Source organism: Corvus moneduloides, chromosome Z (assembly GCF_009650955.1).
Source record: "Corvus moneduloides isolate bCorMon1 chromosome Z, bCorMon1.pri, whole genome shotgun sequence".
Lineage (NCBI taxonomy): Eukaryota > Metazoa > Chordata > Aves > Passeriformes > Corvidae > Corvus > Corvus moneduloides.
The window spans coordinates 35,293,664-35,309,274 of NC_045511.1; the positions used below are offsets into that span (position 1 = coordinate 35,293,664).

At 40.8% G+C, this 15,611-nt stretch overlaps 1 protein-coding gene across 1 annotated transcript; it reads right to left on the reverse strand.

Moving 5' to 3' along the window:
- Positions 1-4,996: 4,996 nt before the first annotated feature.
- NXNL2 (nucleoredoxin like 2) lies at positions 4,997-11,911 on the reverse strand. Its single transcript, XM_032097224.1, has 2 exons — positions 11,455-11,911; positions 4,997-5,519 (listed from the first exon to the last, which is right to left on the reverse strand). The coding sequence occupies exons 1-2, from the start codon at positions 11,754-11,756 to the stop codon at positions 5,351-5,353; spliced, it is 471 nt and encodes a 156-aa protein (XP_031953115.1). The 5' UTR covers positions 11,757-11,911; the 3' UTR covers positions 4,997-5,350.
- Positions 11,912-15,611: the final 3,700 nt, after the last annotated feature.

The window sequence follows — 15,611 nt, forward strand, 5'->3', positions numbered from 1 at the left end:
ACTACATGTGACGGCAGCTTTAGGAAGCTGTAGAGGGGAGGTATCTAGATGTAGATTGTGGAATTTTCTTTGGTGATGCCAACAAGATACAGGTGCATTCCAATGTATGTAGACTGCACTGGGTGACAAAATGTGTATGCAATGGCATTGCATCAGCACAATCTGGAGCTCCAGAGCAACCTTCAAACATCTCAGTCTTCAGAGATGGCATTCAAGGTGACATTATACTGGGAGAAACCAGGAGCAGAGAGACAGAGTCACTTGCACAATGAAATAGAGATTATAAACCCCAGTGTACCATTTGAGGCTGACAATATGGCTATTAATTTCCAAGTAAGAAATAAGCATAACCAGTAGATGGCTGCATTCATGAAACGTGACTGAAAACATCCTCTTCTGTGCTTAAGCAGGCATGCTATCTGTTGAAGAGAGCTTAGGACTTTGGCAGTCCTGCTAGAAATCTGAGTGCCTTTCAAAACCAAACTGAATCTACTACCAAAGCAGAGAATCTCAGTAAATGGCCTTGTTCTGGGGCAAAGCCCCACCTACTCGAGTAAAATAACTTCCTTTGAAAATAATTTTGATTCAAGCATAACAATACTGGTAAATTTTATCTTTGCATGGGAAATGTGCCCTCATGTTATACTTGGAAAACCAGTAATCTCTGAACAATACGTCCTTTGAAGCCCTGTGCATGCACTTATTTGTACAAGAAGGATTGGGGAGGTTTAGCTACTGCCTATGCAAAATGGTTGTTTATTGTTCTAAGAATCTATTGATTTGTCAATGTCCTACAAATCCAAGTAGGCAGTTACTGGAACAGCTAGTACAAACATTTCCAGAAGAGTGCTTGTATCTATTTACAACCTGCCTACAAGTTTTGTTTATCTGTTTGAATTGTTAGGGCTCCCATCCCAGTTCCTGCCCAGAAAGGAGTCTACGTAGGAACACCCCTGTGCTATGTTACTTCAACTTCTCTTTGAAGTATTTCTTTGGGACTGTGCCACTATGTTTAAATGCAAGGGGTTTTGGATAGAAACAGCACCTTCCATAGCAACTTCTTCACCTGACACTGACAGCATTTCTTAATACTGGGGAATCATGAGATTGATCATTGAACTTCATCTAGAGAAACTTAAAAGACATTGAGGAGGTACGAGGCTTAAAACTGTTTCTGTTTGGTTTTGGTCATTTATAGGTCCATCTCCATAGAAACTGACAGAAAAAAATTTAGGGTTGCCCTTTTATGAATATTGCCTGCAGAGAAAACAGGTAACAGCTAGACTCTTACCTGCGTCTGGTCTTAACAAAAAACTCAGCTATACAAAAGGCAAAACCAGGCTGTGCACAGGGTAGAAGTGGCATGAAAAGTAAAAAAACCTGTCATGTATGTACCAGCTACTACTTGTGCTCTGAAGAACACCTGTTTGCAGTTAGATTTAACTCATGCTTCAGGAAGAGCTACTGATATTTTGTATGTACTTTCAGCTGAGAAGAAAAGTGAAAGATTCAGTTCATATTAAAAATGCTTATTAAGATATCATTACAACATTTCAAGGAATTTCCAAGTTACCTACTGTAGGTCTTTGTTCTTCAGCCCAAAATCTCATAATAGAAGGGTTTAGGTGAATAAACAGAGATTACCGCCCCCCCCACACCCCTCACCCATATTTAAGCACATATATATATATTTAAATACATAATAATACTATTAAAGTTTGACAACAGCAGCACTGGAGGAGGAAGAAGGAATGATTTTTGGGTAGCAGGGTGAAGAGTTACAGGAATAAGAGATTAACAGGGAGAGATGTTCATTGCCTTTCTGATAATGTTTATTTCATGTCCGAATCTGCCACCAGTCTGCTTTGCCTCTTCCTAAAGTAAGAGAGTGTAAGGGACGGTCTGAAGATCCCTCATCTGCCTCACGATCATCGATGAGGACAGAGACTGAACACAGGAGTCCTGGCCTGGCTGAGGTGGGATGTCTGCCAAGTGTTGCCTACGGGTGTGCCCACTGGGAACTGGTATGCACTCCTGAAGAAATTAGTGCAGGTCACAATGGACTGCGCCGTTCTTGCTGCCCAGGCGGGAAGGACTGCGCTGAAGCGGAAAGGAATGACCTGTCCTGTACGACCTGTCCTATACCAAAGCAACGGGCCCCATAACAATGGCTGTAGATTTCCCAACCTCTTGGCCAGTTGCCCCTCGCTTCTGAAAAGGACTATAAAGGGACTTTCTCAAATAACTGCGATGAGATCTCCCCACGGAAAGAAGATGAATCTATTGGCAGAAGGCCACGAGGACTTCGTCTCATCCGTTGGTAGCTATTCCCCCCTCTTTCTTCCTCTCTACTCTTTTACTTTATCTCTCTCTCTCTCTCTCCTCTATCGCATTAGGTGTTGTGGGCACTTAATAAAGATGCACTGTTCTGATTAAAACTGAAAACCCTTGTGTCCTTTTACACTCTGAGATCAATAAACGAACCATCACGACCCCCGCTTGTATTAGCAGATCGTGACAGAGAGTCACAGGAAAGCCTGCAGCACTCACCTGCAGCAAGTGTCCACAAGACTCAGGATGTTTATCAATTCACAAAGTATCAACTTACTTGCCGCTTTTCCTAGTGAAGTAATTCTCCATAAAGGCTACAACAAATCCAACACCATTGGTTCTTACGCAATCTTAGCATATATTGATCCGTAAATCATTTAGTAATAATGGACAATATCTTGTCCAGCGGAATAAGGAAGGATGCTCCTCCTCTTAACTTTACTTGCTTTTTAGCTGACTCCTTTAAGAGTGTGCAGCATCAACCAGTATGACTATGCTACAGTCTATCATTGTATTTGAAAAATGAGGTTTTCTTCCCCCCTCCACTGAAAATGTACTAGTATTCACTAATATTCAAGGTAACTGTGGCTAAAGATAGAGGGTAGAAAGCCATCAATGAACTGAGAAATAATTTAAGAAAGTTAAAGGGACAACCCTGTACATTTAAAGATTAGTACACTGGTAAGTTCCATTTCTAATGGACACACATTCCAAGTAATAATAGTCCTTACAGCTGACCCACTAACACTTGCTTCTTTAATTTCACAAGGTATTGCTAATAAGAATATATTTTCCACTACCCTGTACTTCTTTCAGGCCAAACATGGGTTATTTTAGCACTGATGAGGAAAGCAAATTTTCTGATCTTCCAAACACTGATGCGCAAAACCAACACTCCTTATCAAAGTTACACCAAGCATTTTGTAAAGTATCTATCTTTGTTTCATCATTATGAATTCCTAGCTGAATTTTGCTTGGAACCCGTGTTATTCAGTTGGTGTCAATTATTCAAAAGGCCTATCTCCATCTCTGTTATAAAATACTGAGTTCTTTCATGATTGTGCATATAGACAAACAATGGACCAAGCTGTCTTGGCTGAAATAATACCTGATACCTGGTAATAGGGTGCAGTGGATACTTTTGCTATATGAATTATTCCACATTCAGGTAACATATCTTAAAACTTTTTGAAACATTTCTATTATTCTTTTCTCATCTTATATTTGAAATGTATCTGCCATTAGGCGGTTTTCAGAACAGGCAGTGCTTACATCTCGCACAAAAAATTCACCAAGGAGCTTAACATTCATTAGGAAAGAAGTTGAATACTACTTATATGATGAGATGGCAAAAATTAGAAATTGTCTGTGGTATACCCAGATGTAATTTTAAAAATAGCCAAAAGGTGCTCAGAACTCACAACCCTGCTGAGCACTTTCTAGAGCTATTATTTTTCATTTCAGAATCAGTTTACTTTTTTGACCTATTGTGAAGTACATATGACTTTTTACATGCCCACTATCCAGAGAATTATTTTCCTCCATTACAAGAAAAGGTCACAGGTTTGTTATTAAATGATACAATTATTCACACACATTAAATTTCAGACCCTCTTTGTTAAGTTTTCTCATGGTAAGGCAAGTGTACCTCAACAAACAAGGGAGACAGTCATGGATAGGGTCAGTAAGGAAATGACTGCAGACAAGACATAGCAATCAACAAAACAAGGCTGAAGTGGTAACCCTTCAAGCACAGGCATGCAAAGAAATGTCTGTAGAACAACCACATTCTGAGGAAGGAGCACTCCTGGGTGCCTCACTGAAATGCTCTGCACTAACACACATAGCCCAAGGGACAGACAGAAGTCAGAATTCTGGGTGCAGTTAGAGGGCTGTGCCCCTCTTGGGATCACAAAGATTTGGTGGGACGTACCCACAACTGGCGTGCTACAATCGGTGGACACAGGCTCTTTTTCTCCAAATTGAGCACACCAGACTTCAAGTGTTATTAACCTAAGTGCTTGCAACTGGACCAACAATAACTCTGTTGTAGTCTTTAAATTCTAATCAACAAACATTTGGTTTGCATGGGAAGTGGGGGGTTTTTTTGGCTCATTAATTGCATGGATGTCTGGGCTGGGACCCCAACCATGAAGAGACAGCAAATCAGGCTGTGCTTTATACACAACATGAGGATTCATCAGAGAGACCTGGTATAATTTTCCACGTTTGCTTCTACGTATTTTGGCAAAAGAAGAGATGGAAAAGAGTTTCTTCTTAACCTGACCTGATGTCAACTTGAGAGCTAACATCACAGAACCGTAGAATGGCTTGTGTTAGAAAGGACCTTAAAGATCATCTAGTTCCAATCCTAAAATTAGCTTATAGGGCCAAGTTTTAAAATCCAGGGGTAAGGAAAACTAAGCAGGACTATAAATAAATATAAATAAAGTCCACAAAAAGTAAAATAAAATAGAAGAATATTTCTTCAGTACTGACAAACAAATCTGTTCTATTTAAAAGTCATGACATTTTTTGATTATCTTGTTAAGGTAGATATGAAAAATACAGGAGACATATTTCATAAACAGTAATTTATTGAAGCAAACAATTTCATTTTCTTAATAAAATGTGCTAATGACCTGGAAAAAAAAGTCATCAAATAAATAGGTTTTTTGCATTTATTTTTACTGTGTTGACTTTGCAAAGTTAGTGTTTGCATAGATTTCACAGGTTCCTATTATTACTGTCTAAACAGGCTATTCCTCTGAAGTCCTTCAGTATTATTTGGAATGCTTTGGTTCATACTAAATACAGTAGAGATAGAACAATACAAATATAACAGTAATTGCATTTTATGACACTGGAATAACTGGTCTTCAAGTCAAACCCAAAATTTGTTTACAAGCAAAGATAAATAAACAAGTCATACCTTTCTCATTCTGAACAAAGCAAGAGTCTTTTCAGAGCTCTACCAAGTTTTCCATGATGCCTTTTCTTGCTTTTATTTGTCAACATTTTAGCTAGAAAAATTCTGAAAGATATCTGCACCCGCAAGCCAGTTCCGGAAACAGGATAGCCCTTTGTCCCTGATCTGTTTTCTTCCCTTGTCAGTAATGACTTCTCCAGTTTGTTTCACAATCACCAGCTTAGGAATTGCTGTTATGTTGTATTTCTTCTTCAGATCACTGAAAGGAAAAAATTTAAAAATAAAACACACCATTAGGAACAATTTAAGAAAGCTCCTAGTCTCTTATGAAGGCTACTCTGGCCAGGACACATGGGAGAGCAGAAGTGATAAGTGCCTGGGCTTCCTCAGAGTTTGAGGCAGAGCATTGGGTAGTGTAGGGAGATGAACAAGGCTGCAGTTGGGAGCCTACATAGTGAAACACAGCTCTGGGAGTTCAGAGAGTTGCAGCATCCTTCCTGTAACTGCTCTTCACTGCTGCCTGCAGTGTCCACAGGAAAAGGAATCCATAGATTCCTTTACTAGCTCTGATGAGATGTCTTCTGGGCTCTTTTCACAGGACAGGAGAAGAATCTCACTTAGATTAGCATTTGACATTCATTCCCCTAAAAATACGCTCAAGCGTCCCATAGTGCTACTTCCTGCAATCACCATTAAAGCATGATGCATAATCTTTTTGTGTAAATGGAAGAGACTGAAGATATTCCTTAAACTCTCTCAATGAAACAGAACTTCTACATGCAGAAAAGTGAGTAATCAAAATATTTGGAATAATAGCCACCCACCTATGTTGCCAAAGAATAAAATTTCAACTCCTCCTCTGCACCTTTAGAAGAACCAGAGGATGGACACAAAACAAGCAATAACAGAATATCCAGATTCCAAAATATTAACAACATCTCTCTCAAAACATATTTTAAATACTAAGTGGAAATATCCTGCCTGAGCGCCATCACCACAAGCAAGAGCATTTGCTGTATGAAGTTCAAATGCCAAAGAAATTTGAGGAGAAAAAGAATGTAGATGTTGTTAAAAATACATGACACTAATATATAGACATTCTCAGTGATTTCCTGGGGGGAAAAAAAAGGAGTCAAAAATATAGAAAATAAGACTTAAGTGACATACTGACCCAGACAAGGCATTCCTGAAATGTACCTTCCTTCTGTATTTTTCCTTAAGACAATAAAAATAAACAGGTGGAGGACACTGCTCTGCCGTTACATTGGCTGAGCAGTAATGCAGGAAAACTATGGAAGCAGCTGTAATAAGGTATGGAAACAGGTTTGCTTTCTCAGTGAATTGTGAAATACAAGCAATCAACCAACAATCCCCATAGACCTTTCTGAAATCTTCTAAAACAGGAGAAAACAAAACATTCCAAAGCAAGTTCAGTAGAAGCCATGTAAAACTACTATCACCTCATACCACCTGAATGACAAACAAGATGGGTGGAAGACTTTTTTTATTGGTTCAGTGCACAATAAACACAATTGTAGCAATCAGAGACAAAACACTAGGAGACTGAAGGTAATTTTCTATGGAGACAAGAATCTTACACTTTGCTTTCCTAAGGGGATGCATACATCCAGCCCAACACAGCACTTTGTTCAAACAGCCTTAGGGCTGAAGGTTGTTTGTATCAAACCAGACTGAATCATGCACAAATTTGTGTGCGAATTGCAAGATGGGTGGACCTGAAGAAGGCTCAGAAAGAGTTCTGCAGACAACACTTCTTAATCACTGTGTACATGTGACAGGTGATTACAAAAATGACTTCTTAAAACTTATTAAGATCATTTTCTCCGATAGGGATGTAAAATCCCATGGCTCACCTGTACGAACGACACACACATGCCATGGGACTAACTCCGACAACAACTCATTATATCATTAATCCATAAACAGAAATATCATGTCCTTCAAAGGCAAATTCAACTCTCCTACAGTAAAATACAGTGATTTAAATAATGACATTGTTAGTTGCTTGGCTACTCCCACTTAAGAGTAAAGGTGTATACTGTGTCTTACTGACTAGAAAAATCTAACATGCAAACAGAGAAAGCAGAAGGGGAAGCTATAAAAAATAAGATAGCTATAGAAGCCTGAGTAACCTTTGTACAAACACAGGGAATCTTTTAGCCAAATCCTTTGAGGTATCAGACCTTGACCATCAAGGCTTGAAGACAAAAGGTCAACCTACATTTGCACGTGAAATACCAAAAATATGACATTAAGATTGAGGGAAACTGGAAGTCATAGCTATTGCTAGATCTTTTGATTCTTATGAGAAGGCTGGATGAAAGTTTCTGAGAGCACAGATTTTATATTTGTAGATAATACTGACAATAGCTGGGAGCTAGTTTTCTTCACAGCAGCTCGCATGGTGGGTACCAAAACAGCACTGATAACACACCAGTGTTTCGGCTATTTCTGAGCAGTGCTTACACAGTACCAGTGCCTTTTCTGTTTCTCATGCTACCACACCAGTGAGTGGGCTGGTGGTTCACAAGAATCTGTGAGGAGACACAGCTGGGACAGCTGATCTCAAATGATCAAAGGATGTTCCATACCATAAAACACTGTAAAAGCTGAAGAAAGAAGGGGGAAGGGACGAGCATTCAGAGCCAGGACATTTTCCTATTTTCCTTCCCATGGAACCATTACATGATGAAGCCCCGCTGTGGTGGAAACTGTTAAACATCTGTCAGTGAATGGCAAGTAGTGAATGAATTCCATATCTTGCTTTGCCTGTATATCTTCACCTTTGCTTTATGTATTAAACTGTCTTTATTTCAACCCCTAAGTGTTCTCATTTTCACTGTTCACATTCTCTACCCCATTCCATGGGGGCAGGGAGTGACCCAGCAGCTGTCTTGGGCCTGACTGCCTACCCAGGCTGACTCACAAGACAAGTGAGTATTTTTGTGTAAGGGTTTAAGTTCTATAGGCAAGAGGGTTCTTGAGATGTAGACAACACAGGGCAGATTTAATATAATCATGGGAACACAGATGGTAAATTTTATACACATGTGTAATGGGGTATCTGACAACATTTGAATTATAACAGCTTTCACTTGGAAATGCTGTCACTTGAAAGTGATGGACATCTTGCTCATCTGCTTCTAGCAGTATGACCTGTACTACACAGCTGTAAGTGTTTTCTTTTAGCTGTGAAATTTCGGCATTGTTAAATCTTAGTCGCATAAGCATGCACGTCAGATGGCTGGGATTCAATTTTAAAGTGTCTGCTGAGATTTTGCAATAGCAGTCTAAAAAGTGTAAGAACTAAGCAATCGCTCTTAACCGCTCAGACGCTTAACATTCTTCTGCCTTTGTTTTTTAACACCTCATCCTCCTCAATGTTTCTGCCCGAGCCAACCCACCCTCATACATAAAGCTTCTTTTTATTTTCCTTTTTCAGGCATTGTCTGTGATTCTAATTTTTACTGAGCTGTACAGACCACGGACTCAGTAAACACCTGCCTACCTGGAAGCCTGCAAGATCTACTGCGCACAGCAGGCACCCTCACAAAGAATGGTGCCTTCCACCACAGGGTTCAGTACAAACACAGCAGTATGTCTTTGTGTACCATTATTAAAACATCAGTCCTATTTACCAGCACTTGCTGTTGACATGTTCTGTCCTACACCTGCTTTTCCTCTCTATTACCCTCTTTCTCTTCCAAGCGCTCACTTCCTACCAGACTTTCTTTACACCCCACTTCAAGAACCAAAATCCTGTCAGGCAACAAATAAATTTATATTAACCTGCAGACAGCAAAAGAATCAGGAGCAATATTTCCTATTAGTCATGCCACAGACCACATGAAGTGGTCCCACCGCTGGGACTGACAGCATAGAAGAGTCTGGAGATCCTGCTTTGAATTCAGTATTTTGCTTCTCTGAAGGTAGGCATAACAGTGCAGTGTTACACTTCATACACTACAAGTAGGAATGCTGGCTATTTCTTAAGACAAAATTCATCACCAAGAAAATCCATGCTTCCGTTGTTGAAAAGCATTTTAGATGGCATACTTAAAATTGCCTCTGCTGTGTCTAGAAGAGACATCAATCTACGCTGCAATTATGTATCTTAAACACTGAAGCCACCAGCTAGGATATTTTAACCTCACTGGACATACAGAAATGCTTTCTTGAGACATCCAAAACACCAATAACCAATTCAATTAATTGCAGTGGAACTTTAAAAATATTAATACGTTAATAAATATTAATAACAAAATTATTATTTTTTAAATCCAATTTTAAAAATTATATTAATTAGAACTAGTATCTAGCCAGAATTATAGTTTGATTTAGTGAATACACATCCATCTGCTCTAAGTCTACAATGATTCACCAGTACCCCTGACCCCAAACTACCAGTTAATCCAACCTAGGCACCTTGAACAGCTCCACACAGCCCTTTATTGTTACACACAACAAACACAACTTCAAAAACATTGCCTTTTCATATCCCTCTGCACTTTGTTCTTCAGTAAGCCACTGTGATCTCACAGTCATCTGGCAGGACAAGCCATGCTTCTCTACAGTACTCTGAAGGACATTACAGGATGCCACAGAAAAGCCAATTAAACTATCTCTTTGCCTCCACTCTGCATGACTTGAGCAAGAGCAGTCAGAAATAGACCTCTAATCCACAGAGGATGAAGCTGTAAGCGCATTTCTGTGGGCCATGCTGAACAGCTGGCTGGGTACAGGGACTTCAAGTGCTACATTTCCATCAGGAAACTTGCCTGCATTCTATTATGATTAGTAGATATCAAATACAATTACTGCCTGGGAAGATTGTGGAGAACTACAGAAAGCAATATTTAAGCCAGTGGAAACTGTCATTAAAAAGGCCTAACATCAATTGCCAGCTGACATCCAGGAATGAGCCAAGAAAGGACGAAATTGTTCCTGGCTTCAAGTCATTTGCTCTTGAGGTTGTCAAAGTGCACTGAAAAAACAAGATTAGCAAAGGTGCTTCCTGTTCAGTGAGCTGCTGGGGTGTTACACACTAGGGTGTTAGTAGAACACTGAGATGGATCTAGAGTTAAAAGGAAAGCTAGAAATTACTAGAAGCACTAGAATAGAGTTCTTTATTAGAAAAATTAATTTAGCTGCAAGTTTTTTTACCCAATCTACATTTAAAATTTGCATTACCTCCTTGACTTTGATAGAAAAAAAATTTTCCACAATCTACTTATTTAAAGAGGGGGGGAAAAAATCCCTTTACCAGTATTTACGTGTATTTCAAGTCTCCAGTTACAGTACAGAAATGTCAGTAACCCTGAATATCTTACTTGTGCTCCTGTAATCCCAGTCTATTCTTATAGGAGATAAATCAGATTCCTGTAAGTCTACCAAATGAGTCTGCACCCTTGACCTAGGTCATCAAAACACTTCTTGGTATTATCCTTCACCCCGTTACTTACACACAGTCATGTCCTTTCCTTTTGCTGTTTTCATGAGTAAGCTGCCTACAGGAATGTCTCTTTGGAAACTGAGCAGCACAGGAATTTTACACCCCAGCTACCAGGTGCAATATGCCACCGCTAAACTCCAGCTGATGTTGTGTCTGTCTGAAATTCTTCACAGTTTGCTCTGCTCTGCTTCAAGTAGTTCAGTTACAAGTCTTGCCTTTTTCCCAGAGAACTAACCTAGACAATGCAGAACAACCTTCGTAACAAATACCGCCGTGCTGAAAAGCAATCACTTGATCCTCTTCTAATTTTACCTCACTATTCATGTCATCTCGTCAACACTTGGCGTCTTAACTAACTCTTCTTCAAAGATCTTTTAGTTTCCAAATGAAGTGCGCAAAACCGCGTTCTTTACATACGGGACGGGCTAAAGCCAAGTGAGCAAGCTGTCACAGCGTGCGGCAGCCAGCAGCAGCCGCGGCTCGGGGCGGGGCACGGCCGGGAGAGGCTGCAGCCTGGGCTCCAGGGACTTCAGCGGGAAGGCAGGCGCGGGCTAAGGGGCAGAGGTGGAGGTCCCGGGGAGCCTTTATATCAGGGACTTCCTTGCTACCGCACACGGCTGTTCAGGTGCGCCCCCGCCCGCCCTCTTCGGGGGCAGGGGTGCCGGCCGTGCGCTCCCCGAGGGGCCGGACCGCCCGGGCGGCGATGGCCGTCGGTACTCACTGCTTGTAGGGGTCGTGGAAGGGCAGGGCCAGCCAGTCTCCGTGCATGGCGTGCATGTAGCCCACCATCTCCTCGGCGCTGTGGTCGGAGGAGATGAAGACGACCTCGAAGGGGGCTGGGGGGTCGGTCTCCTCCAACAGCTCCGTGTAGAAGTCGCAGAGGACGGGGGTGAAGTCGCGGCACGGCGAGCACCAGCCGGCAGAGAAGTACAAGCCCACGACCTTGTTCTGCAGGGCCTCCTCGGGGTCCACGCTGCGGCCATCCTTGCTGACCAGGAGCCGCCCGCTGAACACATCCACCATGCTGGCACCGCCGGACCCGCGACGGGCACGGCGGGGGCTGCGAGCCCGAGCGCTCCCCAGGCGCGGCCCCGCACTCCGCACCCACCCTCCTTGCCCCTGCTGCCAGCTCGGCCGGGGCAGCGGCTCAGCGACACACCGCGACACCGCCACCCTCCCATGGCCCCGCCGCCGCTGCCTTTATAGCCCCGCCACCGCCCGGGCCCGCCCAGCGCCCGGGGCAGCCGAGGAGACGCGGCCCCTTCTCCCTGCTCCTCAGAGCGCCGAGTCGGCTTTCTGTCGAAGCAAGACTTGCTGAAGATGTCGAACTTCCAATAAATGTAAACAGTAATCGCGTGCGCCGGGCCCCTTCAGCTTGCCAAGGAGCTCACCGTCTCTCCCCTGAAGGTCTCATCACAAGTCTTGGTCAGTTTTGGCGATAAACTTTTTATTATCAGATGTCCAGCACTTTTTATTTTTAGCATGGAGAATTATCTGAATTGTGGATAGAAGGGGCTGTCTATTCTCTGTCCAAGTAGATAAGAGGAATTCTCATTTTATTCCAGTGCACTTATAATGTGTTTGGGTTGAATAATGCTTTTTTCCTCCAGCTGATATTGAGTTAGGAATTAATAAAAATTATATTACAAACATATCTTTTTTCTGCCTAAAGCAACCTGCAAAAACGGATATGAAAGATGATTTGGCAGCAGGGGTATTAAATTACAGTTTAATTAAAGGGTCACGATAGGGTGATAATCAAACCTGATACATTGTCTCCTTTTCCTGACTTGCACAATACCCAATTAAAAAGAGAATTTATCTTAAAAAAATTATCAGTATCCCCCAAAATAAATTCTAGTGTTTATAATGGCTACTTCAAGTGTCTAATGAAGCTAGCTTAAAAATATTTCACATTAAAACTGTGTGCACAAATGCATTCTAGGTTTTTACTCTTCAGTTGTTCTCCTGTTTTAATCTGCAGCCTCTCCAAAAATCTGTCAGTTTTACTTATGGAAAAGATAAAATTATGATGAGTATATATTATATTTTAAATACTGAACACTAGAATGGAATGGATATTGGTCATGACAAGTGCTTGGTTGGGTAAATTGCAACCAAGTTCATAGTGAAATTAAAGTCCAATTTCTACATCTGATCATCTTCTGACCATATAGTATGAACAGTAAGAACAGTGATACTTGAAGTCAAGAATTCCAATTTGAATTTGTATAGGAATGGACCAAGCACAAGTATTCTCCGACACGTGTATTTTCTTTTGAGGTCTTTTTGAAACATGCTTTTTTTCCATTGACTTGACACAAAATTTTTGTTAATTTACGTTCTGTCGTGAGTGGAAAAAAACAAGGTATCATTTTAAATATTTGAACGTCTGAGAGAATGCCCAAAGATGAACCTCAGAAGTAACACAGCAATCTTAGTAGGCTCATCAGAACTAGTTGCAGGGTCACTTTGGATTGGGAGATGCATCCCTGCCATTTCTCTTACCCTTTTTGCCTTTTATTATTAAGATATACTGCTAATTAAAATACCATTTGCTTCTTGTGCAAAAGTTCACACATTTAAAAGAAAATAGTTCAGTCATCATTATTTTTGAAGAGATTCTTTTACATTAATCTTTATAAAGCAGGCGTTTTTATTTACATCCAACTATATCTGGACTAATATGTTACTACAATTCTGATATTCTACTGGAAAACCTAAAAGAATTGTTTAGGTGTTAAAGAAGTAGCTTTTATTCAATACAGTATTTCTCCATTTTCACAGAGAGTTAAGCTATGCTGTTTTCAAACCCAGATACTCATCTGCTTCCAATACAGAAGTGACATTAAAACAACGTAGTCCTCCCATCTGTCATATCTCCTATCAATCCTTTCTCCAAATCTTAAGTGCTGTTTTGTGCAGTTCCCCCTTCAGAATGCCTCCTGATGTCAAAAGTAGAAGACAAAAGGAGCTGTGAAGTTTGCCTGTTCTTAAAATAGTGCAGGTGAGAAATTAGGCTTACCTGAGTCTTTGATGTGCCATATGGTCTGCTTTGCGAGACAGTTGTGAAACGGGACGGAGTCATAGCCTTTGGAGCCTGTAGAATCACCAAAACATGGAAAAAAGTTTCCACACAAGTTCAGGCTACCGTACATACATTATTGATATTACTATCAATTTCTCCTTCAATCTGTGGTGGAAGTGTGTTTTCTCAGGTATTATGAACTAAAGCAATGACCCAAGGAACTTCCAGCTGTTTCATCTGTACAGGTTAGAAAGCTGGTTAGGCAGAACCAGTGCTGTGCCATGAGAAAAGAACATACTGAGATTGTCTTTGAGATCTCTAGGCATGGAGGAAAAAGCTCATAGCTGCCTACATCTCCACAGGGAGAAGAGCTGGATGTACATGACAGTGACATTAAACTTCTTGAAGCTATTTGAGGAACAGCTACTAAGCATGAGAAATCAGATACCTTCCCTCCGGAAGCTTAATGTGATCAACCCTGTGAAGGCATCAAAGATTCACTGATAATGCTGCATACCACGGACAATCTTGTCTTGCACCTCCCTTTGATTTGACTACAGAGACAGTTCTCCATGACACCAGCATGGACCAGTAAGAAATGTTTCACTTTATGATTCATACCAAAGGGACTAAGACCTGTTTCAGTTAGAAATGTCTTCTAGGACATTTCAGGATGTACTGTGGTTCTACAATAACAACTTTTAACAACAACATGTTGTTGTTAGAGTTGTTAACACTATGGTGATTAATTCCATCCCCTAATCTCCACTGGGAATGAAAATAATGGAGCTTCTTTATACAGAATCCGTGGTCCTGCCTCAAGGTAGTGTGGTAGCTCTGACATGACACTACCAGAAATCCTGCAAACAATGCTCATGAAGTGGAAGCCTCTGGGGAATTCCAGGATAAAATTAAATAAAAACTTCCCACCACAAAAAATTGCATTTATGGTTTTGCTAGAAAAGAGCTTTTTATTATTGAATTTACTATATTATTTTAAAGTAACAGTATTTAGTCCTGTTTTTTAATCTAAGCACAAGACTTCTAGTTTATTTGTGCTCACATTGCAAAGATGATCCTACTTTCCTTGTATTTCTTCAATTAACACTGAAGTTAATTACATCTCCAGATTTTTACACACAATTAAGAATTAAAAAAAAATATGAAGAGCCTGAATCATAAAGTCATGTTTTCAGTGATATAGGGCAGCATGCTGAGAAAGAGATGCAGAAGAAATGAACTGGAAGTAAAAAATATTCAGACTTGCTGACTCCAAAATAATATAAGAAAATACAGTATGTGCTCAAAGCAATGTAATTCCATACCCCTGTAGTGGCAGAGTTAATGTCCCTATAAGCCATACAAAAGGTGAGGTGTGAGAAGGTTCTGTGTAGGTTATAGGCGGGTCGGACGGGTTCGGTCGGGACGGAGACAGTGACGGATGGAGACGAGAGATCTCTATAGGCAGGTCTTGGGACACAGTCGGTTTATTGTAAAGGGCGTGGGTATAGGGGCACTGCTCAGAGCTGCCTGACTCAGCTCTGAGCAGGCCCAAGAGAGTAAGCAGGTGAGAGAGAGAGAGAGGGTGTAAGAGCAAGAGTGGAAGTAAGAGTAGAAGTGGAAGAGAGGAATAGAGTGAATAGAAGAGAGAATGGAAGTGAGAATGTCTGAAGTCCTGGTTACAATACAATAAATCATCTTCTGTACTGAATATTCTAATTGTCACTAACCAATCTAATACAAGATACAAATCCTATAGCATTTACATGCAGCCTATAAGAGTTCTTATATTACCATAAAGTGTTACATCTTAACTTCTAAAAACTACTCTTTGGACCCCTTCTGCTGAG

What these genes read in the sequence shown, in the direction of transcription:
- NXNL2 (XM_032097224.1), bottom strand. Translation starts at nt 11,756, where the DNA reads ATGGTGGATGTGTTCAGCGGGCGGCTCCTGGTCAGCAAGGATGGCCGC. An exon ending in TTCCACGACCCCTACAAGCA is followed by an intron (nt 5,520 to 11,454) that starts GTGAGTACCGAC and finishes TTTTCCTTTCAG; the next exon opens with TGATCTGAAGAAGAAATACA.